The sequence below is a fragment of the Pogona vitticeps genome, chromosome 11, assembly GCF_051106095.1.
Source record: "Pogona vitticeps strain Pit_001003342236 chromosome 11, PviZW2.1, whole genome shotgun sequence".
NCBI lineage: Eukaryota > Metazoa > Chordata > Lepidosauria > Squamata > Agamidae > Pogona > Pogona vitticeps.
The window spans coordinates 3,097,595-3,123,084 of record NC_135793.1 but is presented as its reverse complement, the minus strand read 5'-3'; the positions used below and the strand labels follow the sequence as shown (position 1 = coordinate 3,123,084).

The window sequence follows — 25,490 nt, the reverse complement described above, 5'->3', positions numbered from 1 at the left end:
TTCCAGCTAACCTTACCGGCCTCGGCGGCTCATCAAGGCTGGCAAAGGACATCTCCCTACAAAAGTATCTTGCAGCAAAAGGATAGGAAAGTGACTTTTTATTGCAATGTTCAGAGTCTGCCAAGGTTCATATAACTGGGAAGAGGCCGGGACATGTTGTCCATAAAAGTAACATTCCCAGTTCCCCACCCTATCCCAAAATCTGTCTCTTAACATTCAAATTCCAATGGTTGGGAGTTTTTAGAACCTCGCATGCTGCCCAGAGAAGATGTGGCTGGGAGGGACCTTTCCGGGCAGGGATGACTGTCACTCTATCCAGTGCTAACCAATAGTTCCCTCCTGCCTCTGAATGCAATGAGAGACCCGCCTCTCTGCTGAGTGCTCTTTCCTTCTCTAGAGTTTGTTGGAGTCTGTTGCTGAAGGCAGTCAGTTCATTAGTATGCTGTTGATTTGATCACAACTGTAAGTTATGAAACATTTTTATTCTTTCTCTTACTTAATATCTCAGAATGAGTTACTGAGATTTTAAGTGCCAACTAATGAGAAAAGGGGTGGATTACTCTGGGAAACATTTCTGCTCTACGGATCCCTGCATTTCTCCTGTGCCGCTATTGGAATTTAACCAAAAATTCCAAACTTTTCAGCACTCATGATTTTGTTTGATCCATTGAACATGTTCTGGGTTTGAATCCTGAGACATCTTTTGCATATACTTGTAAGAGAGTTTCATTGTTCACAATTTCCGTACTATTTTGTATTATGCCTGCCATATTTTCAGACAGGAGATTTGCTGTGCGTGCGCTCCGTTACCTTGAAGTTTTCTTCCGTCAGCCCTTCGTTAGTTTTTGAATTTCGTATCATTGCAGCCACGTATCTTTTCACCAGGTTTCTGATCACTTCCTGAAAGGAAAGCCAGGAGGAGAGGCTCAACGGTTTTGAAAAGACATGTCTGCAAGTGGTGTTTAAATCATCCTCTTTCATTTCTTGGCTCTCTTCATTGAAAGAAGAAGCCTGCAAACTCTTTGCATAGCTCAGTGGTTTCCGTCTCTAACTATGGAGACAGAGGTTGGGAGTTTGGTTCCCTCACTGGGCCTCCTTGACAGGGGCTGGACGCCATGATCCATAGGGTCCCTTCCTATTCTGATGATGATGATAATGATTTGGCCAAGCTTTTAAAAATAGAGTACAGTGGTGCCTCGCTTTGTGACGTTAATCCATTCCAGGAAAAACGTCGCTAAGGGATTTTGTCGCTAAGGGAAATTAAAAAAGCCCATAGAAACGCACGAAAACGTGTTTAATGCATTCCTATGGGCTTGAAAACTGACCTTATGCGAAGATCCTCCATTGTGGCGGCCATTTTGGGTGCCTCTAAAGTGAGGCAACACAGTGGGTGGTCATTTTGGAACCGTCGATCAGCTGGCCGAAAACAGGGGCTTTGCGATGGTCGCTTCCGTGCGATCATCGCAAAGTGAAATTCCCCCATAGGAAACATCGGAAAGCGATCACTTTTGCGATCGCAAAAACAGCGTTGCAAAGTGATTTCGTCGCTCAATGGAGCGATCGGTAAGCAAGGCACCACTGTATCTCTGCCACTTTCAAGCTGGTACATATGGAATTAAAAAACCAGTCAACCAGTCCTTTAAAGGTAAAAGCCATGAAGGACACAGACAGATAGACGGGCAGAAAGAGACACAGACACACACACACACACACACACCTGAGAAGGTTGCATGACATGAAGGCCTCCCCCACCCTTTAACTACAGCAGCATTCCTGCATTGATAATTTGTTCTGTGACTTGGGAGTGGGGAGGAAGGAGGCTGCTAAGGAATGAATAGTGACAAGTTTTCTTGGCCTTGAAAAAATGCAATCTTTCCGCAATGTTTGCTCTGCACAAAACATGCCCTTTTGTGTGTTTTGTGGATGCTTTTACTTTGCATTAAAAGCTTGCATTTTGCAAAATAATAATAATAATGATGACATTTTATTCTTCTAAGAGGACAATTTTTTTGCAGATCATACTTTTTTGGGTGTGCAATGAACACTCCTGTGAATTCTTAAAGAAGTCCTGAAATGAAAATAAGGCACGAAACATCTCGTTCTCTCGCTCAGCAGAAAGAGAACCTTTGAGACTTTTTAGTTCTTACCTCTGAGAATGAAAGAAATGAAGAGTCACATGGCGGGGAGGGGGGATATATAGGGGCAGGGTGAGAGGGAGGGCTCTAAGCTAGTGGTGGGTTGAACCAGGGTCAAAATACAGGAGGGGGGGCTTCCCACTCCTACCCCCTTTGCTTTACAACAGTGGTTCTTAACCTTTTTGAAAGAAATGCCCCCTTGAGCCATTGAGGAAGTTATCATCGCCCCCCTCTTATTTCTTATTATATCTTATTTATTTATTTGTTTGTTTATTTATTTAAGACACTTAAATCCAATGACCCCTGAAAACAAAATTCAATTCCAAGAAAATGAAATGCCCCCAAAAACTAACATTTAATGATTTAGTTGCAAGCGAATTTTAAGACTCAAAAAGAAATATAAAAAGGGCATAAAATGCAGGAACTAAAAATTTAAAGATGAAAACTCTGAAAATAAATTAAGATATGTATTCGCGAAGGCTTTCATGGCCCGAAAAACCCACAACAACCATTAAACTAAGATAGGAGGAAAATATATATTCATGCACACTGTAAAAAGGCTGCAGACATCTTCACAGGTTTGGCTTGCTCCAGCGCCCCCCTACCGCCCCCTCCTGCTCCAGCGCCCCCACGCCGCCCCTTTTCATTCTACCGCCCCCCTGAAAAATGAAATCGCCCCCTGGGGGGCATTATCGCCCAGGTTAAGAACCACTGCTTTACAATACCTCCATTCCTCGCCCTCTCCCCTCCACCCGTTGGCTGCTGTGGGATTCCCGATCATTCTAAATGAACTGAAATGAGTCTTGACTGGATTGAGGATATGGAGTGACTCAATGGACTTGAAGTAAGTTATCTGATGGATGAGTATGGATGGTAATGACATACTGGATGCAACTGGGCAAGCTGAGATAACAGATTATTAGCGTGAATTAAGTGGCTAGGTGATTGACTGTAAGTGACTAATAAAACTACGAAGGTTTTTGTATAAAATGGGCTCCTTGGATGAGACCAATTTCCCCTCTACCTTCCGATGGCCTCGTCTTGCAGATGCAGGGAGCATTTCACAGCCAGCCCAGAAGGAGCCTTTTCCTCCCCACCTCCACCCCACCCCAATTTGCGCCACAAATAAATGTGAGGAGCATTAATTTAGTGACAGTGGGACTTTAAAAGGCATTTGATCTTCCCATATTTCGAACTGTTTCTTTCCAAGGCCCCCGCCTCCTGCATCCGAGCTAACGGCAGTCACCGACAATCCTTTAATCTTAGGAAATCTTTTAATTGGAAAGCGCTAAGGAAGCTAACGAGGCTGGGAATGCATCCCTCTGTGGCATAAGAACAGGAGGCACGCCTGCTGCCTGGAGGTTCGTGCCTTCCAGCTGATCCCGTAGGGCCCAATCCACCAGAAACCTCTTTTCCGCAAGCAGTGCTTTTACAACACGGCTCCCGTTCACTTTTCACAGCATATGTGGAAACAATCCGGAGGGTCCCCCGCTCAAGGCTACCGGGGGGTGGGGGGCACAGTGCAGGTTGTAGGCTCCCTGTTACACCCTGAGTCCTCCATTATGCTCCCCAAGAACCCTCTGGAGAAAATACTGATCCAGTTGGTTTGCTTATTTTTTTTTTTAAATAAACATGCTCAAACAATGGTGTGTCATTTTTTTGTTTTGTTTGTTTGTTTGTTTTTACAGGAAAGGCTGAGGAAGTAAAGCTGGGAAGACTGGCTTTGGGCCGATGAGGACAGAGACAGGCACAATTTGGCCCTTTGCTAGTGGTGCAAAGGCACGAACACACCCACAAAGAAAAGAGAATGAAAAACAGCAGAGGAAGACCTTTCTCTGTCCAAGCCACTCAAAGCCCCTACATGAATGCAGGCACTCATCCATCCACACATGTATGCTTGATGCTAATGACGTATAATGAATGAAGGAAGGAAAAGAGAGGGGAGAGGAAGGAAGGAAGGAAGGAAAAGAGAGGGGAGAGGAAGGAAGGAAGGAAGGAAGGAAGGAAGGAAGGAAGGAAGGAAGGAAGGAAAAGAGAGGGGAGAGGAAGGAAGGAAGGAAGGAAGGGAGGGAGGAAAAGAGAGGGGAGAGGAAGGAAGGAAGGAAGGAAAAGGGGAGAGGAAGGAAGGAAGGAAGGAAGGAAGGAAGGAAGGAAGGAAGGAAGGAAGGAAGGAAGGAAGGAAGGAAGGAAGGAAGGAAGGAAGGAAGGAAGGAAGGAAGGAAGGAAGGAAGGAAGGATCTTTTATAGACTTAAAGTCAGAATGAAAACTATAGTCTATCAGAAGAGGTTTCTAGGCATCTTCACACTCACTCATATGAACAAATGCCCAATCATGTCTTCAGATATCTCTGTGGCCCAAATGGGCTATTTAAAGGCATTTTTTTCATATCTCCAGATCTTATTTTAGGTCTGAGCCTCCCCCACCCTCCAAGTAGTTGGAGGTCATTGATGGTTCCTTGGGGAAAGGAGGTGATCATGGGGTGGATTCAGCCCCCCCTCCCATACTTGTTGACTGGCTGCCCAAGATCTGAACCGAAAGCGGAGGAGGAAAAAATGCATTGAATTGCTTGAAGAATGAATGTCTTTTACCTGATAATGCTGATTCTGGATCAAGTTGTCAGCGTGACGCTCCTGGAATGAAAAATGAGCACTGGTATATTAGACCATTCTCAACTTCTTTCCGCTCCGTATATCTCTTTATCTCTGTATTTATGCCTATTGCGATACATTGGCAGATCTAACGAACAGGATTTCGGACCCTATCGAAGTGCAGATGGGAGTGTACGTAAGAGTTAAGTAGGGAGGAGGAAAGGGGGAAAACCTGCCTGGCTGGCAAACCAAATCTGTGCTTATGTTTTCTTTGGACTGTTTGAGTTTCATCTCCTGAGTTTGCTTTTGCGACGGCCGGTTTTGCTTTTGCTAAGTGTGTTAAGGATCTGATCCAGGCGCTGAGCTTGCTACACCAAATTAGCCGGCTCTGCAGCTTCGCCGGCTCTGCAGGATCATGAAGATTACGTCCTGCACCACAGTGTGGTGTCCCTGTATGCAGATCTTTAACTCCTTTGGCAGGAGGAGACAAACATTGAATTAAAACAATCTTTTTCATCCTAAAACAAAGAAACAGAAGCTTCTGGATGTTTTTTTTCCCCTCTCTAAAACCTGCATTTAGAAATACACTCCTCCCTTGAATTGCATGGGTCTGAATAGCACGATTTTGGCTATACGTGGATTTTTTTTTTCAATAAATAAATAAACCTTCCAGTAAATAAATTAAATATTCAATAAATATTGTGCTCCTGGCCACTCAGAAGATCTTCCTGCATTATGGATACCCAAGCCAATGGAGAAAAATATATTGAGATATTTTGCCTGACCTTCAAACTAAAGGGACATTAAACTCTGCAATTTCTACAAACTGAGCAAATTCTACAAGCGACTCCTGCATCAGCGCTGTTGCAGAGGGCTTGGGCACACAGATCGTAGCATTTTGTTGTTGTTATAATATTCACGTCTCGTATATGAATGCAAATAAGAAAAGGCTTCTTTTGTGAAGCTGTTTTTGCAAGATTCATCAATCATAAGCAAAGAGGCCCATAGAATTTTAAAGTATTATAGGAGCCTTTTCTCTTTTTCTTTAAAAAAAAATCCTAAACTTATCATCTAGTTTGACCCTGAAAAGCAAGGAAGGAAAGGTGAGGCCAGAGCTTCTTCCATGGCATTTATGACCCCCGTTTTCTCCTTACCGTGAATGTCTTCAGATTCTCGTGTTTCTTCTCATCATCCTCTGGGTCCTGAGAGGGGCACAGCTCCTTGTGGATCCACTTACAGAGATACCAGAATGACTTGGGGCTGGGGATGATGTTAAACGGAGGGGGCAAAGTGCCCCCTTCGTCAAAGTAGCTCATCCATAGCTTTGTGCGTGCAAACTTCCATTCGATATCAGCGTGGTCCTGGGTAGGCGGAGATGGTCAAAAAAACAACAATGAGAAAGGGTTATAAAGAATGATGGATTTGGGGGCACCATTAAATCATCCTCACATTGGCTGAAATCTTGTTGTTTTGCATAGTAACTTGCAACTAGAGTAAACCCATTTAAATCAATGGGAATTGCAGGGGAGTTGACTCACCAAATCCCCACTGATTCAGTGGACTTACTCTAGTGCAACTTACTAGGCTTAGCAACTGGATTTCCACCATCAACTAACAGAGTAACTGTAGCTGGAGGGGAAAACAGGGTTACGGGGGTTATAGCTGGGTAATTTGTTTGTTTTATTTACCCAAAATATTTATGTACAGACCAACCAGCAAGACCCTTGGAGCAGTTTGCAAACTATGGCTGCCATCCTGTTGTACAGCTACGCCTGCATAAGGGGAATGATGTCATCAGCAATGGCAGCTGGCCAAACAACTTGGTTAATGGCCCATGAAATTTGACAGAAATGGAAGGAGGGAGGTTTGAATGCATAGGAGGTGGCCTTTGGCTTTGTGGGTTCGCTATTCCTCAGTAACGCCTACAGAGGTATGGGCAACATGTCTGCATGCCGTTGCTACACCAGATTCCCTTCCTCTGGTCTGACATTGCTGTCCTCAGCGAGAAAGGGGAAATTACTTCCAGCAGGCAGACACTCTCTTTTAAACATCCCCTGCAAATGGGACGGAACAAAATGAAAAAATGAACCTCTGGTTGCCTCTGGGTTTCTGTGTTCTCATTTTTCTATCTTTTTCAGGGGTAGAGAGGGGGAGTTTTGTGTGGCTGTCTGAGGATCCTGGAGCAGAAAAATCAGCCCTCAAATCCTCCACTGTTGTTTGATCTCCTCTAAATCCTCCAGTAGCATCTCTGGCTTTTCAGGTGAAAATATTTCTCAGTTCTACCTAGATGCCGAGGTTTGAACATCCCTTCAAGATCTACGACCGAACTCTAGCTTTTCCCCAGGCCAGGATCTCGACTCTTGCACCTCAAAAGTTCCACCTCCAAGTGGCTGGGGGACTCCTGAATCATGGTGGGAGTGAGAGGAACGGAGAGGAACTTATACAACCAGGTTTTTAGGTTGCGAAACGAACCCTCTTCCTCAGACTCACACCTTTCCCCTTTAATATCCATCATGTACAAATGGGGATAAGAATATCGTGACTTCGGGTAACAAAATCGTAACTCTGTTCCACAAGATGGGAGTCACACGCAGAAGGCTCTGTGATCCTTTACTGGAAGAAAGATGGGCAGTAGATGGATGGATCGATGGACAGATGACTAGATGGACAGAGAGATCTTCCTCAACTAGCTTGGAATGTCTAATTAAAATCTGGATTCTCTTCCGCTCAGGACTTTGCTCTGGATTTGGGTTATGTGAAATATTCTGATTTCTTAAAAGTCTCCTAAAACAAAACGGTGATGGAAGGAGAAGGCTTGCTATCCAAGAAGCTTGGGACCTCTGGAGCGAGCTCAAAAAAGTTACTTTTCGGAACTACCAGGCGACTGGGAATTATCATCTAAAAGGAAACATTCCCCCCAAGCTTTGCTTGGGAAGGTGTGTATCTTTGCGAGGGAGCTGCCTAGAGCCAGTGGTTATCATTTTTATTCTGTTCGCTAAGATCCTCTGACATAAGAAGGCCAGAAGGCCAAGGCAGTTTTTGATCTGTCCAAATTGAACTGAAATGCGTTCTGCTTTGAAGGCATGCATTTCGATGGTCCTTTGAAAGCACCTGAAAGGAATTCGGGATCGGGGGGGGGGGGGAAGGTGGCCAAAACCTTTGTGTATCCCCTCGATCGGTGTCCGATCTCTCCCGTGGTCCGATTAAGCAATAGAAACTCTACCCTGGAAGCCTCTCGTTGTATACTACATAACAGGAGTCGAAAAGGGGGTAAATCAGCTCTAGTTTCCTTGAATTTTCTAGCCTTCAGCATCTCTGTGGCTGTCTCAACATTTGGAAAAACTGTCGGTGTCCAAACACATTGATTCTCGCAACCGGAATAAGCAATAGCTGGAGTAGATTATGCCTCCTCTGTCTTATTTTTAGCTCTTCCATTGAGCAATGGGTCATTTTTTTCCAGGAAAATCTCTTTAATTATATAGCTCTGAGTTTCAGGATTAGGAGAAAAGGGAGAAATGTTTGCAAAGGGATGTGGGAGAGGCAGGCAGAGCTGGCTTTTCCCCGTCTGTCTCTTATTTTCCTTAATTAATTCTGCTGCTACAGAGAACATTAATTTCGCTTGTCAGGTCTGACTCAGGGGTGAGAGGATGCCCTAGCGTAACCTCCGTTGTTGCTTCTTATGGATATCACAGCTTCGCTCCTGTTACCAAAGCACTTACAGGAAGCCAGTTTGCTTGCGACTTGGTACAAGCGTAGGTACATGAAGAAAACCTAGTAAATTTACATAAACAGCAATCTCGAGGACCGGCGTTGAGATCATTTGGAGAGACCTTTTCCCTGGTCCCGCCACCTTCACAGGTGCATCTGGTGGAGACACAAGAGCCTTCTCTGTGGCTGCTCCCAGACTTTGGAACTCCCTCCCACCAGAAACTCAGGCAAAATGAGCTTCCTCTTCAGACGAGCTTAATAACTGGCTGCCTGAATGGGGTTCTTAAATGGATCACTGTGCCTTACTACTTTGAATGTGTTTTTTGGTGCTGCTTTTATTGACCACACTTTAGTGCAGTATTTTGTTTGCTCCTTTTAGCATTTGTATATTTGTTGTGTGTAGCTTCAAATGTAAGCCGCCTTTGTATACTCAATGTTATCTTTAAATATTGATGTAGCAATGTAAGCCTCCTTGGGAGAAAGGCAAGGGAAATATTTTGAAGAAGGAAGTAAAATAAATATTCTCAATGAGGTGGGAAGTCCGACGAACGTTTGTCAAATTTCTCACCCCGAGTACAAGGATAAAAGAACCAGGATTTCCTCCTTTCCATTCCCCCAAAAATCTCTATGCAACACAAGTATCTTTTCCCTGACAAAGGACACACCCAGCAAGGAGGGACCAGCCAATGGCTCCATGAGATACAAGCAACCCATTCAAGACTTCTCATGTTTAAAAGCGGATGCAAGAAGACAACAGCTATTGCAGTTGGCTCACTTTGCGCAACAGGCATAATTTGCAACCCACGTAAAAGTCATTCTCACAAAAATACAAGCTGGTGTTGAGATGGACGGATAACATTTCAGCTGTCTCACAAGCAAGGAGAAGACTGCTGAAGAATGTGCATATATTTCTATCCCAACATGGCAGAAGCCATCAGTGAAACACCATTTTTTAAATAACTAAATCAGAAATCTTATATGCATTTCATTTAGGATGGAAAGGAAAGTTTAATCATTTTACCATCCATCTCCATCTCTCTCTCTCTCTCTCTCCCCCCCTCCATCTATTTTCTCTGGTTCTTGTATAAATGTGCCAGACCTCTAGGTTGGGTACACTGCAGTTAACGTCTACCTTCTTCTTCCAGTTTATGTCTGCATGTTTGCACGAGAGAGAAAGTATGTGTGTTATCCCAGATTTACTTCTTCCCATGGCTCAAGCAAATTACAGCATGCGCCGTCTGTCTCCACGTGGAAGCTCAGCAAACAGCTCATGCATATGAAAATTCTTGTTTCGAGCCCACAGGTGAGATATAATTAGGTGGAAGCTGGCAAAACAAGACACGCCATTCTGCACCATCGCATGCACAACGTCTGTTGGCTTCCAGAACACGGTGGAGCCTGCCCTGCTTTTTTTGGGTCATCGGGGTGTATGTCACCTGCACCCATCCAGCAAAGCTACCTCCACTGTGTCTTAAAAGGTATTGAAGCCAGGAAGTTCATCTGGGCAGAAAGCCCCCTGAGCAACCTTCTGGGGTGGGCGATGGTGGAATGGCATGCCCTGATTTCAGCTCCCAGGCTCAGTTCCACCGCCTCCAGGGCCAGGTTCCACACTCAAGCCCAGAAGTGGGTATCTTCCCCCCTTTCTCTTCTAATGGGAGGCCCTGATATCTGTGATTGAATGACGGTTATATATTTTGAAGCAAGAAAAGGTGGAGGGGGGGGCAGTGCAGCTCAGTGCATTGAGACGATCAATCATGGTGTTGCCTGAAGGTCCCCCAAGGAGAGTAGACGGCTACTGAGGTTTAAAATAGCTTTGTTCAAAAAGGGGAGAATCTCTCTCTCTCTTTCTCTTGCACTTCAGAAAACCGGCCTTTCCCCCTTAAGGAATGTTTGCTGTGTCATGCTGTGTTTTTTGTTCACCTCCTCTCTATCGCCATTGTACTACAATATATAATATAGTCTTAGAACGGCCGAGCTGGAAGGGCCCCTATGGGTCATCTAGTCTAGCCCCTGCCAAGGAGGCACCGTGGGGGAATCGAACTCCCAACCTCTGGGGCTGTAGCCAGAGATCTAAAGCAGTAAGCTATCCAGCAGTTTGTATGAAGGTTAAGGAACAGTCTTCATGAACCCAAGCTGTATCCTGCCATTCGGATTCAGCCCTAACGTTGGGCAGACCGAGGAGGGTATCTCAGGTGGCCGGTGGGGGGGTGGTGGCAGCAGGATTGGCTTATCCTGTATACCTAAACTAGCTTCCTGCTTCAAGAAAGTAGAATGATCCTACCCCTCTTCCATTGTTGAAGATAAAGGTCCCAGTCCATTTGTACATGGAATGAGAGAGAGCAACCGCCAGTTCTTTGCCTTGGGGAGCCAAATGTCTTGAGTCATCCCTAGTGCCAGTGGATGAAATGAGAGGTAAAGAACTCAGAAAGGGCAACTAAGAAGCTAGGAAACAATGCAGGGATTTTTAAAGATCCTTGTTCAGAGGGGAAGACGGGATGCTTATAATTCTCTAGATGTGCCTGCACAAGACCGTTATCTCCGTTGGCTACCGCTTAACCATTATGGATTTATCCTAAGGAATCCATAGATTTGTACTCTGCTGCTTCAAGCTCCCTGCTGTGCTCTGGCAGACTTCTTGGGAAAGACACTAATCGGAGAAATCTGGGAAGCAGCAGGAAAAGAGGCGTCGTGACTGAATCCCTGAAGAGCCACATCCAGTGAATGTTGACAACGCAGCTCTAGATGGGCTAAGGGTTTAACAGGGAAGAGGGCAGCTTTATAAGGTGGTTCATCTCAGGCAGCAGAATAGCTTAGCTGGATCTGGAATTCACCCCTCAACTCATGCAGCCACAAATTAGCACATCCTATTCCCTTCTAAATGGCCTTATTCCCCCAGGATGATTTCCTTTTAAAGCCATCTGAGTTGGTGGCTGTCAGGACATCTTACAGCAGCCAATGACGGTGTTTAGACATGCAAGGCATTGAGATGCTCCTTCCTTTTGTTTATCCTTCACAACAAAGAAAATAATCGAGTAAGGGACTTAAAGGTCACAGCCTCTGCCACTTCACAATACAGGTTGTTCAAGTACACAACCACTGAAAGAGTGTTTAGAAACCGATAGCATATGAGAAAGCATGGAACAAGGCATTGGAGCGAAAATACATAGGAAGGGGTGGATTAGAAAGACCATCATTCTTCAGGATGGTAGGAGAAGACAGGTGTGTGCTTGGCTGACTGGCTGACCTTCTGTGTTGTCACCAAGACACACACACAGAGAGAGACAGAGAGAGAGAGAGAGAGAAGGCAAGCACACAGTGGCAACCAGAAACACAGCCAATTCACTTACTGCAATAAGCTGGTAGGAGTTGTTCATCATTGCAATAAGCATGTTTAGTAAGACCACAAGGGAGATGACATTGTATGTGCCAAACATGGTGGCCCCCACGAATTCTGTAAATTCATGTCTGGCTTTCACGTTAGTGACGTAGAGATTCAACAGACCAAACACAGACCAGAAGAGAGACTGTAGAGTTTCAAAGAGCCTGCAGAACAAACAAAGACATTCATTAATCCATCCATCCATCCATCCATCCATCCATCCATCCATCCATCCATCCATCCATCCATCCATCCATCCATCCATCCATCCATCCATCCATCCATCCATCCATCCATCCATCCATCCATCCATCCATCCATCCATCCATCAATTCTTCGTTGGTTAGCTCTGCTGTACCCTGTTTTCCCGAAAAGAAGACCTAACCTGAAAATAAGCCCTAGTAGGATTTTTCAGGATGCTTATCATATAAGCCCTACCCCCCGAATAAGCCCCAGTTAAGTGAAACCCCACCCTCCCCCCTTGTGCAGCAACCAGAAGATGATGACATGACTGCAGTTGAATAAATGTAGATGGTTGTCCATGAAAATAAAATAAAACATCCCCTGAAAATAAGCCCTAATGCATTTTTGGAGCAAAAATTAATATAAGACCCTGTCTTATTTTCGGAGAAACATGGTAGAACTTGATAGATATGGTCATTTATTTGCCCATTTAACAGTTAGTTTTATATATTGCTGAAGGTGGTGTACATGGTTCTCTTCGATGTTCCCCTCGCAACGACCCTGTGGAGTAGTCTATGCTGGCAGGGAGCACAAGATCCAAGGAGGTCTAATGAGTTCCATGGCTCAGTGGCGACTCAAACCTGGATCGCCCAAGTCCCCCACTCCAGCTTTCTAACCACAACACCCTCTTGTCTCATGGATAGCCAACTAGACAAATAGGTCATTTGAGTGATCCAGTGCAGTCTAGATAGAGAGATGAGGAGAGGAGAGGAAAGAGGGGAGCTGAGAGAGAGGAGAGGAGAGAGAGAAGGATAATCAGTCATTCAATGGGTCCAATGTAGCCACAGAAGAAATGTCATCCACAAAATGACATGGTTTGGCTTGATTTGAAGTAGCACCTCTGCATTCCTACAAACTCAGTAGCATGCACGATGAAGAAGTTAACTTTCCTAGAAATTAAGTAAAATTTAGAACCAGGAGAGTGCTTTTTGACTTCTGTCTAGATACATTTAGGTCTTCCTGAACTGTGGCAACCGGACCATAATAATTTTTTTAAAAATCTTTCCTTCTCCACATCCAGCCCTCTAAGCTCCCTAGAAGAAAATCTTTCCACCTCAAAGCTAGCATGGGTTCACGCGTTAAAACCATTGTCCTCAGATATATCCTTTGGGTCTAATCTCAAACAGACTGGCCATGAGTATGAATCCGTCCATTTGGAATTGAATCATCCTCAGCAGAGGTGATGTATGATTATTATTTTCTTTCTTTCTTCTTAGTGCCCTGGGAAAGGGCTGAATGTTGCCAGCCTTCCCTTTTCTCCTCTAGATCTTTTCAGTGTCACGCAAAGCAACGGTCAAATAATAAATAAATAACGGGATGGAAGCAAGTTCTACATGGAGATCTTCCCGATATTTTGTTTCTCAAAGCAAAAGGGACTTTATCAGGGCATCAATGTTGGGGTGGGTTGAAAGAGGTTAACTTGCATTGTTTCCAGGTCATCCTGCCGCCTCCACGGCTTTCTAGCCTCTGTAATTTTCCTCTGAAGGCTGAAAGCAGCTTCAGGCAACAGGGTGGTTTAGATCCAGCAGCAGCAGCAGCAGCAGAAGAAGAAAACAGCCTGGAGAAGGGAGGTCCACACCACCTCTGATCCCATCCAAAGCTCCTCACCCGCATGGAAGAGATTTGATCCAGATGATCAAAGCCGTCACTGACCTATCTCACGTTCTCGTTTGGCCTCCAGCATTCGTTAGCATCGTAAACAGAGGATACAAAATCAGAGGAGCTGCCGTAAATTCAGCCAATGTGAGTATAGTTCCATGGGTTTGCAGTACAGTGCAAAGTCTAACTCAACATGTACTTAACCAAGCACAGGAACGAACTGTCCTTCTAGACTTCCAGCAGGATAATATATATATATATATATATTCCAGCTGCCTTCTAAAGAATCCAAAGCAAAGACTGTCAGAACTCATTTCAACAGAGGTCTGCTTTTGTGGGGTTGAGGAAGAAAATCTGTTCCCATTTTCAGCCACACTTCTCTCTCTCTCTCTCTCAGACACACACACACACACAGAGAGAGAGAGAGAGAGAGAGAGAGAGAGCACTGTTAAAAACAGCCCCTTCCTTCCTAGATCCAGGAATGACAGCAGAGAAATATTTTGCAGCCCAAAGAACTACAGTTAGAGCCCTCGTGAAGGTCACACTCTGTAGCATATATGAACTTCATTATTGAACTAAGATTCCATGCTACAATATTTTTTTAAATAAAGAACGAGTTACGTCGGATCACAGAAAGGCTCCTTTTTTAAAACTACAGCTCCCATAATCCTTTGTCCAACATGCCCAATGGTTGTGGTGGCTAAGGGATTCTGGGAGTTGTATTTAGACAAGGAAATTGTACCCAGGTCTGGATTCTCCATCCTTAACGGTCATGGAGCCACCTCTGTCCACTCTCAGGATTAGAGACTGGACACCCAGTGTTTGCCACCTCTGAAAACAGTAAGGGGCCATTTTGAGCCCCTCTTTCCTCCATATTTGACCCTATGGTTTGATGCCACAAGACTAGGCAAACATCCAGCTACAGTGTTGGGTGAAGTGGTCCTTCACGTTGTGGATGGCCAGTGACGGAGGGGATCGGATGGGGACACCAGTGTTTCCACGCGTTATTCCATTTCCCTGCTGTGTTTAATGCTGCGGTCCGCCCTCCTTTGCAAATATATTTTCCAGATGGAGCATCAAAGCAAGAGACAACTTGCCAAGAACAGGGAGGCTAAACCATAACACTCGGATTTTTCGCAGACTGACCTCCCCCTCGTCTCGGAGCCCTCGGAAAAGCTCGCTCGTTTCTGAAGTGATTAAGCCCATCCTTGGAAAGCAATGAGAAATAGCCTGATGACAGCATCCTCTTTTCAGCAGTTCTCCCCAGAAGAACAGTCGGTCGCTGTGTGGTCTCTTCCACAAGATCTATTGACTGTCTTACGGACCTGCTCCTCAGCAGAATGAGAGGATCTGAGGCAAACCACCCTGTACCGAGGCCCTTCTGTGAAGGATGACTTAAATGGAGCAAAATGCAAAGCGGCATCGTGGGCCGATGGCTAATCTGTTCCAAGGCCACTCCTTCACACCGGTGTGCAGACATAATTCCTTGTTTTGCAGGTTGCGTGTTCTTAGGTTCTTAGCAAGTTGCTCCCGCTGAGCGTCTGTTCAAAGAGCATAATGACGCTTGGCACCTGAGTGTTCTTAATGACTGCTTCGGCTTTTAAGATGAGGGAGAGCAGACATCTGAGGCCAGGCGCCAAGGAAAGTACAATTGCCTGGCGTTCCTTCTTGCTGGTAAAGAGACGACCGCTTTAATGGTAACAACCCCCGCAGCTCCTTTGTTTCCCATGACGCTCTCTTCCTAGAACCCAAGCCCCTTCACGCTCCCGAACTTGATGTCATTTCCTCCCCTTGTGTTTTGTTTCGTGGCTTTTTGCTGGCCTGTGTGTTGAAAGGCCACCATCAAGCCACCGGTTGTCGCTCCTGTCAAATAGTCCCCTATATATTTCCGCTGTATTTCTCTCCCCCACCCCCATCTTTAATCTTTCCAAAATAATTGCTTCCTTTCCTCAAATAGCAGCCCTGAAAAGTGAGGCTTCAAGCCAAATGGTTACATGGTAGCACGTCCAGAGATTTGAGAAGTTCCCTATTTTTGGGGAGAATTCTCCAGGACAGCCACTGACTTTGCTACTCAAGGAATTCTGGGTGCTATAGTTCTCAAAATAAACCTTCCAGACTTTGGGGTAGCTCCAGGCTGCAGCTACCATGTGCTCTGGAATTACACCCCTCCTTGAATGAATGAAATAAAACAGAAGTGTGTCAGAACCCTATTGGTGGCAGTACAGTTGTGCCCCGCTTAACGATTACCCCGCATTACGACGAATCCGCTTCATGATGATGTTTTTGTGATCGCAAAATGATGTTTTAAATGGGGGAATTTTGCTGCATGATGATCGGTTCCCTATTTCGGGAACCGATTCTTTGCATTACGACGATCAAAACAGCTGATCGTCAGGTTTTCAAAATGGCCGCCGGTTGCTCAAAATGTGCTTAGGGACAGATTCCTCGCTATACAGGCGCTGAAAATGACCGCCGTATGGAGGATCTTTGCTGGATGGTGAGTTTTGAGCCCATTGGAACGCATTAACCAGGTTTTAATGTGTTTCAATGGGTTTTTTATTTTCGCTTTGCAACATTTTTGATCTACAGCAATTTCGCTGGAACGAATTAACGACGTTAAGCGAGGCACCACTGTAGTTAAAATGCAGTACTGCAGCGAAGATTCTGCTCACAACCTGAGTTCAATCCAGGTCTCTGGTAGCTGGCTCAATGTTGATCCTTGTTCTGAGAATAAGCTAGGCCTAGCTCTGCCTAGCTTCCTGTTCAGAAAGAAAGCTCCCAGCTAGCCCTGGGGCAGGGACAGGAAGATTGGGCAGAGCTAGGCCGAGCTGAGCCCCAAAGCCTCTCAGTTGAGGCCTGTCATGAGTGCTTCCGAAGACCTGGAACCCGAAGGGTTAACTGTGGCTGAAGAGAATGTGGAGAGATCAGAAACACCTGAACCGCCTCCAGATTCTCCTTCCATAGCAGACAGGCTTTGAGGCAGGCTCCAGGAAAGACTTAGGACCAGAAGATCAGAGGATCGCTCAAAGGCTGTTCACAGAAACCTACGTGCATCTAGTCCTGAGTATTAACAGGATAGAAAGCTTTCCAGCAGCTCAAGGAGCTGTTTTACTATAAAACAGCTCCCAGTGAAGCCAGAAATTCTGTGGAAGCAAAGAGTCAAAACCTTGGTTTCTTGTATAGTGTTCCTGACCCTGAACTCTGAACTCTGCCCTTGAACTACGCCGGTATTGGACTTCGGACTCTGACTCTGGACTACGCTGTGTATCGGACTCTGGACTTTGACACTGGACTTCCTTCTGTGAGTTGATTTATGGACATTGGCTTTGCATTCTTGGTATTCTTGACCCTGGACTGGTTTATCGGACTTCGGCTGTTGTAACCCCCGGGAACGTGAAAAGGCTTTTCTCCCAGGCGAGCCCCATTTGAGTGTCTGTAAGGTGCCTGTTTGTCAGATCGATCTCCCAGAATGGAGAACGATGGGATTTATAGCCCCAGCAAATCTGAAAATCCCCTCCTTAATAGCAACAAGGATATGATGGTGTTTCTTCAGATGTCTGCCCTGTGGATAGACACTAATTTTTGCATCAAGAGAAAAAAAAATCCTCTATCTTTCTTTCAACTTTTGGAAACAGGAGGTTAGGATAAGTTGAGTTCTGGTCTCGACCAGGCAAGACTTGAAGGGCCTGTCGTCTCATTAGAACATGAGATGTTCACATGTTCAAAGGACGAGAATCCTTGCTAAGCAACCCTTTCATCCTGTCAAAGACAGTGCCCCGATTTTTTATGAGCAACAACTTTGTGCAATTTGTCCGACCCTCCCTCCTTTTGCTCTCCCCGACTTCTCCCTGTAGGAATGTAAAGAGTGTTCTCATGACACAATTGTTTTACGAATTTGGCTGGAGCGGGACTCTGAACACTTGGGCAGATACGGACTCTCTGAGTCAGCTTGTTGAGATTCTCTGAGCCTTTGTGGGTTTTTTCTTCTTCTTCTTATGACTGGCAAATACTAATGGCAGGCATTAGAGTTCCAGAGATGGATAGTCCCAACACCCTCCTGACTGTCTGCTCGAAGCTTCGAGCCCTACTTTGTCATGTTGCAGCAGGTCTGCCTGAGATCACTCATGAGCCAGGCTTACATAACCCTGACATCCAGGCTGACGCCGGGCGAGGAAGAAATACAGGGCTGTTCGTGGCAACGACGGCCGACATGCAAAGGTCGGGAAAGGGAAAAAGAGACAGACAGAGAAGACAAGGACAGAAGAGACGGAGGGCCTTACGTGGAGAAGGCGTTGTTCTGCTTCTCGCATCGGATCCCCTTGCAATTGTTGGGCTCTTCAGAGGCACTGGTTTCATAATAGAAATAAAGCTGGTTGAGTCCATTGGCGAAAGCTAGCAGCACCAGGCAGTAAATAAATAGGAACTTGAGGATGTCTAGCAGCATGCGTCCCAGAGAGATCTGGAGGGGTCCCAGGTGAGAATTTGCTGTAAACAGGGAGATGAGACGCAAGGAGCTTAAAATGTTTGATATTGCAAACAGGGCTTCTGCAATGAGGGTGGGGTGCCACATTTCCCATTCCTCCCTCGGCCGGGAACCATTGTACTGCAAGAAATAACAGGGGAGGGGTGGAAAGGAACAGACGTGAATGGTTGCAGGCAGTCAACGGCAAAGACGGTCGTCATTTCATCGCTCACAGCATTTGACACAGACCCCGGGCGCATGAAGGCACACCTCAGCATCCGTTGGCGTGCCACAAATTATGTTAAGCAGAAGGGGTCCCATCTATTTGGGCCGAGGGGAGTTTTCTCCTTCCCTTTCATCTCCCTTGATAAATGTGGCTTTCTCACCCATGCACCGCTATTTGTGGGGCAGAGTTGGAGGAAGTGTGGCCCGCTGGAAGTTGTATGACTAATGCTCCCATCTTTCTCCTTTGGCTATGCGACCGAGGGCTGGTGTAAGTTTCAGTTGCACAGTATCTGGAGGGTCACATATTTCCCCCCCTCCAAGCCTGCCCTACATATGATACATTCTCTGTTTGTTTTTTTTTAAACAACAAACTGGCTGACAAATTCTGGCCAATACAATTTCCAATTTGGTTGCCCATTCCCAAAGCGCCTCTGAATTTCTGGGGGGGGAAATGTCAGTGGAAACGGTCTTCCAAAATTCTTCATTCTATCATTGGGCAGAAGAAGTCAGTGATGTGGGCCGAATACTCTCTGAAGGGAAAGTTTTTTCTACACTTTCTTGTTGGCACTGTTGAGGAAAACGCTATTCGTGGTTGCTGTGAAGAGTCATCAAAATGGCCCTTGTTTGGAGAGGGGGGTGAACTTCCTTTGAGAAGTATTTAAAACTCAGTTATGAGCGCCATGTTCTTCAACCAAAGCAACTGACCACTCTCTAGCTCTGATTAAATAAGCCCTTTTTCTACACCATGGAGGCTATGTTCTGGACCAGTCAAAGATATTTCGCAGCCCATCAAATACCCCTTGTCTGTCCCTCGAGTCAAAGTTTATGGTACCCCAAATCTGGGATTCTGGGCAAGGCAGAAAATCTGACATCTCTCCACCCCTGGCTGTAAAAAAAAGTCAGTAATAACAGACCCCTAAATCCAGCTGAATTCCAGCAGAGACCGCCTGAGTTAAGAGGATTTATCTAAGTGTTGACTGGCATTGCAAAGAGTTGGGATACTGGCTGAAATTGTGGGTAAATGGTGTGCTTTTCCATCTTTCCATTTTTCCCACTGAAAGTTTGAATTTCAAAAGATCCAAGAAAGAAAATCTAGGAGCATGGGGGGAGGGGGAACCCTGTTTCATTGAGGCAGATACGTTTGCTTTAAACAGGCTCCCCCAACTTGGTTTCCTTTCTTTGGCTTTATTGGATTGCAAATTCCAACATCCCCAGGGAATTTTTCAAACTGGAATGCCTCAGGGTTTGGTTTCCCCCCCCCCACTTGGGGGAGAAAAAAAGAAAGAGGAATTCCCCTCATTTTTGAAAAGCACTGCTCAAAATCCTCTTGCATAAATTATGCAAGTGTAAGGGTGATGATGTCACCAGCGAGAGGAGATTGCCAGGAATTAAAGAGCTCCTGCTTTGAATCCAGGGCTTGCATGGCTCACATGCCAGCAGTTTTTATCACACTCGAGCAGTGTGAGCACTGGGATCAAAGCAGGAACTCTTTAACAATCAACAATCTGGCCCTGCCAGTAACTCCATCATGCTCATCCATGGGTCATTAGGCAGCAAGACCTTGGCCACTGCAAAGTGAACTCAAGTGATGGAAAACAAGGATTTTTCAAGGATTTTTTTTTAAAAAGATTATCCTCCAAGTACAGAAGAGCAGAAATTCTGTCCAAATGCACTAATACAGAGCTTCTGATTGCTCCTGACATTTCAAAATGTTCTCTATGGCTGCAGACATCACAGAGACAGACTCAGTTCACTTGATTTGTGGAAGGCTCTTAGAAATGTTGGCTTTAACTCTTCCCATAGTCCTCAAATGGCTGTTGGGAGCGCAGAACGGAATGTGTGCTTAGGAAATTGTGAAGAATGGAATCCCAAATATGGCTTTGTTTTTGATGGGGGTTTGTTTGGGACAAACTTCCCCCAAGCTGGTGGCTCGTGGCCAATGTTTCATTCCACAGAAAAGAGGAACACTTGACAAAGTCGTCTTTTGATTGCCTAGATCTATAATTCTCTCTCCCCCCCCCCCACTTTGGCCATTTCAAGGGCAAACTCTAATTGGCCCCTAAAAAAAGAAAAGAAAATCAATGAGACATCCTTCTGGTGTCCCTGGGTTGTGGCTCTGTTCATCTCAAGCCAGATCTCTCAGGGCAGATGTCCAAACTCTGGTGAATGTCAAAGCGGGCGCATCAAAATGGGGTTCTGAATAAGGAGCCCTTCCACCAAAAAAAAGTCCATGTCTCAGTATTTTTCCATGTATAAGACGCCCCCCACTTTTCTAAACCCAAATTAAGAAATCTAGGTGGGGCTTAGCAAGTGTAGGGGGGAAGGGATCAAAGCACTGCAGGATCACTTTGATCCCTGCTTTCCCCTCCACTTGTGTTTGTTCTGTCCTCAGCTTACTTCCGTGTATAAGACGACCCTCATTTTTTAGTCTAAAGATTTTAGACAAAAGTATAGTCTTATACACGGAAAATACAGCATATGAGGACTGGCTGGCTGCACTGGCATCGCATTTTGCACATACTCAAGGATGTGTTATCTCTGTATTTATTTCTCCTATTCATAGTCTACCTTTCTCCTGATAAAGTGACCCAATGTGTTACATTACTAAAAAAGAACAGAATTAAAAACATAGTAAAATTGTTCTGTGGACTTTTAAAGACTAGAAGCATCAGATGGGTTGTTTCAATCTTTTTAAAGAATCCACCAGTCATTCTGTGCTTGCTCTGCATGTGTGTGCGACCCTTGCTTTTTAAAGGCAAAGGACTCAGATTTTTGTGCAGACTTTTTGTGCAAGTTACAGAAGCTTTTTGTGCAAATTACATGAAATTTTCAGGGGGCAAAGAAGCCCCTCTTCTTATAGTTTTCTTTTGATTTGAAGGATCTCACGAGACTGGGAAAACCCTCAATAAGATGTCTCTTTTTCTCAAGACAGCTTAAATGGCAAAACAAGGAATTGAGTGAGTCGTCTTGGTCTGGCATCTGTGAATGGTTGGAAGAGGTGCATTCAAGGGCTAATATGCTTCCTTTTCTGTCCTGCATGGTTCTGGCATTCCAGGGGATGATTCCTCAACCCGTTCAAGGAACAATGAAAAGAAACCACCATCCTAAATGTTCTGGTGGCAGCCACTTCTCCAGCTTTCAGTTCAAGAAGAACACCCTCCGCCGTGTGCACCCTCTTGGCTTCGAAGTGGCCTCCAGAAGAGCCCTTTTGCAGCCAGAAGTACTGATATCATTGCCTTCCTATCCTGAAGCCACTTTTCTGCCTCTTTGTAAAATATTCAGGCTCCCGGTTTCTTGCCTCTGCGCCAGCAGGAAAAAAACAGCACGAAAAATGACGAGAGGCTTTTAGGAAGAAGATTGCCCGAGGCCGGCATCCAGCATTAGCGCTGGAATTCACAAGAGCTCACCATCAAAGACTCCTAGCGAAAAACCATATATATATGAGAGAATCAGGACAAATTCTCATGGTTTGGTCATCTGTATCCCCTCAAAAGCTCACAGAGAAGACTAAGGGCATGGTCTGGTCAGTTCTCTGGGTCGTCCCTGTCATATTGTGAACAGCATGGCCAGGAAAGCAGCATCTCGTCCCCTGTGCCCTAAACTATCAGAGGTAGCTACTTGTGATGTCGGCCCTTGTCGTATCCTACAGATGAAGCAAGCAAAGGAGAGTCCCCTACCGGGAACCACGTGCCAGAAGAGGCCTGAGTTCTGTTCAGCCATGGAAGAGGAGAAAAGAAAGTGGGGTGGTGGTTCTTGGACTACAGATGTTCTTGGACTACAGCTCCCAGAAATCCTGGCCAGCACAGCTAGGGGTGAAGTCTTCTGGAGTTATTAGCCCAGGATTTTCTGGGGACCCAAGGCTTTGAACCACTGGACTAGAGAGAACACCAGTGATGCATGGACTTGGGCTGATGGTGACGGAGCAACGTCCATGCATGAACCAGGCCACCATGGGACCAGCCGAGAAATGAGGCAGATCCCTACCCTAGCTTTCAAGCACCTCTCCCACACAAAACAGGCCATCTCTGGTCATGCTTGAGCTGAGATTTCTCTCCCTGCCTGGAGACCTCCAAAAGCACCGGAGTTCCCTAAGACTTCAGCCAGCAACCCTGAGACCTAGTGACTGTACAAGTCACAGGGGTGGATACATGAGATGGGACGCTCTCCAAAAATAGCACCTAAACTTACAAGCGTGCTGGGGGCTTAAGGAACTTCCCTTAGTTTCCCCCTTGTGGCATTGGAAGAGGAAGGAATAAAGGGCCTTGCCTCTTTACCAGTCCAGGTTTGCCCATCTGGCCCTGAAATGCCTGCTCTGGCTGAGAGTGGCTCTCCTGGATGTCAGGCAGAGGGAGATCTTTTCCATCACTTGCTACTGGATCTCTTTAACTGGAGATGCCAGTACTGAACCTGATACCTCTTCCATCCAAAGCATAAGCTCTGCCTTTAAACATGGCAACATTTTTAAATGGGGGAAGGGTTCAAGTATAATATTGAAGGTAAAAACATCCTCCGAAACCTCATGAATACAAAAGGCAGGAGATTTTGTTTGAGAAAGCCATGGGAGCATATGGTTATTTTTAGATCACCAAAGGACGGAGACGGGAACCAACAGAGAGCCGTATTTTTTTTGCAGTCTGAACTCTGGACTCTCTTTGGGAGAATCGTTCACAGTATCCGTCCACATCACGCTCTGCCCCACAAAAAGACATTGTCAGAACATTCTGCCAGAACTGGGTTTGATTCTTGATTCAGAATGCCAACAAAGAGAACTCCACGCTCGAGAGAGATGAAGAATTCCCTAATAAACACTGCCTGGAATGGTTTGAGATTTTTCTTTCTGCAGCTGCCTTCGTGTGTTATTTCATGGTTCATTTTAAGAAAGCGTAAAAGCAGCTTTCCATTGCCCTCCTGTACCATCCATCAATAAAAGCAAAAAAGAAAAAAAAGGGGGTGGGCGGGGGACACATATACAATGAAAACAAAAATACAAGAGAATTCCTCCATTTTTCCATTTCGTATGTATGCAAGACTTATTTCTAGGGAGACATGATTTCAGTGTGATATAAACTTCCTGAAACTAGGGTTTACACATTGAGAGATAGCCCGGGGAATGATTCTTATCCTTAATTTATTTTTTAGCTTCACATCTGCTCTTGGTGCAAACCAGGGTTTGGACTTATCAAGGATGCTGCTTTATTGTGTGCTGGGCAACTGTTTGTGCATCTAGCCGGATCCTGTTTAAACTGCTCTGAATCGCGTTACCTGGAAACATGCAAACCCAGTGACCTAACACTGAGGTGTATCCCTTCTCTTCCTGTCTTAATCAGGCTTGGAACCTGGTGAAGGATGTACTGTGGTTGGCTCTAGGAATGGAATGTTTGGATTTTTTTAAACTACAAACCCCATAATTCTTCTATACTTGGCCTAGCTCTGCCTGAGCTTCCTGTTCCTGCCCAGTGACAGATGGGAGAATTCTTTCTGAGCAAGTGGAGTAAAGCCTAGTTCAGCCTCAAAGCTTCCCAGCAGAGGCCTTCTCCCCAGATCAGTCACATTTACAGTGGTGCCTCGCTTAACGACATTAATTTGTTCCAGTGAAATCGCTGTAGAGTAAAAATGTCGTAAAGTGAAATAAAAAAGCACATTGAAATGCATTGAAAACCGTTCAATGTGTTCCAATGGGCTGAAAAACTCACTGTCCATCGAAGATCCTCCATAGGGGTGGCCATTTTCGGTGCCTGTAGAGTGAGGAATCCGTACAAAAACACAGCGGAGAGCCATTTTGAGCAGCCGGCAACCATTTTGAAAACCCATCAATCAGCTGTTTTGATCATCGTAATGCGAAGAATTGGTTCCTGAAGCAGGGAACCAATCTTCACAAAGCGAAAAAACCCCATTTAAAACATCGTTTTGCAATCGCAATTATGATCACAAAAACATCATCGTGAAGCGGATTCATCGTTATACAGGGTAATAGTTAAGCGAGGCATGACTCTAGATGCCTGTAAATTGTCTGTCCATCAAGAATTCCCAGAATGGAGAACTACAGGATTTGTAGTCCAAAACACCCTGAAAATCACTGCTACAGATATAACACCAAAGCATGGCAGAAGGAAGGAAGAGAAAAAAAGAGGAGAAATTGTATTGGAAAATGAAGGCAGAAATGGAAGAAGCAGATAACTCCTTGCCCCTGATCTGTTAACAACTAAATGCCTTGGTTGTAGACCATACTCCTAACTCAAAGGCGCACCTGGCTCTCCAAATGATGGACTACAAACCTCATCACTCTAAAGCAGTGGTTTCTAACTTTGGGTTTCCAGGTGTTCTTGGACTACAACTCCCAGAAATCCTGGCCAGCACAGCTTGGTGGCGAAGACTCCTGGGAGTTTGAGTCCAAGAACATCTGGGGACTCAAGTTTGAGGAGCACTGCTCTATTTCACTGGCCGTATTGGTTGCGCCCAAGGGGAACGGAAGTTGCTGGTCACAGATTCCTTACCACAACCGAAACAAGAGACGAAAAGTAAAGAGGGAGACAGCTGGTGACTTTGGAACCACTCCACCCACAAGTCCCACATTTCTGGTACCTTGACGTAGGCCACGATTTTCAGGGAGATGGTGGCCAAGTAGAGGGAGTTCATGGCAAAATCCATCAGGTTCCACCAATCGTGCACGTACTCGTTGAAGCCTCCGTCCCACATCTCTTTGATTTCTCCCCAAATAAAACCTGCGGAAAGAACATTTGTTTTGGGTTTTGTTGTTATTGATTTTTTTTTCCCTTGGGAAGATTTCATGCACATGGCCGGGCACCAAAGCAGAGCAAATTAAATGGAACAGCAAGGCCATTAAAATGGAAAAGGCAAGGCTGTTTCCTGCGAGAAAGTCAACGACGCTGCCTTCAGAGTTGTAGACTATGACAGGACATGAAATATGGCTTCAAATTTAAAAAAAGGACAGTCCTGAGAACAAGGAATGGAGCTGGAGCTTCAGAATGCAAGACTGAGGAAGGTCTTTGGACAAATCGTGTATCCAGCGTACTTTTCTTTTTAATCCATCTTTTATGTAAAGATGAAAGAGGAGACTATCATTAGATCCGGCCTGGAGAAGCTTCAGTTTAACTCTCAGTGGAGAGAGAGAGACCTCTTTTGCTTAAGT

The 25,490-nt window shown here is 45.3% G+C and overlaps 1 protein-coding gene across 1 annotated transcript in view; it reads right to left on the bottom strand.

Annotated features, from left to right (window-relative positions):
* The window catches only part of TRPC5 (transient receptor potential cation channel subfamily C member 5), a 108,469-nt gene that overhangs the window by 1,927 nt on the left and 81,052 nt on the right, over positions 1-25,490 (bottom strand). Inside the window, exons 5-10 of the mRNA XM_020784301.3 lie at positions 24,923-25,062; positions 17,934-18,256; positions 11,780-11,975; positions 5,879-6,085; positions 4,725-4,766; positions 811-900 (exon numbers count right to left, since the gene is read on the bottom strand). Coding sequence (XP_020639960.3) covers positions 811-900; positions 4,725-4,766; positions 5,879-6,085; positions 11,780-11,975; positions 17,934-18,256; positions 24,923-25,062 — 998 coding nt within the window. The remainder of the gene's footprint in view (positions 1-810; positions 901-4,724; positions 4,767-5,878; positions 6,086-11,779; positions 11,976-17,933; positions 18,257-24,922; positions 25,063-25,490) is intronic.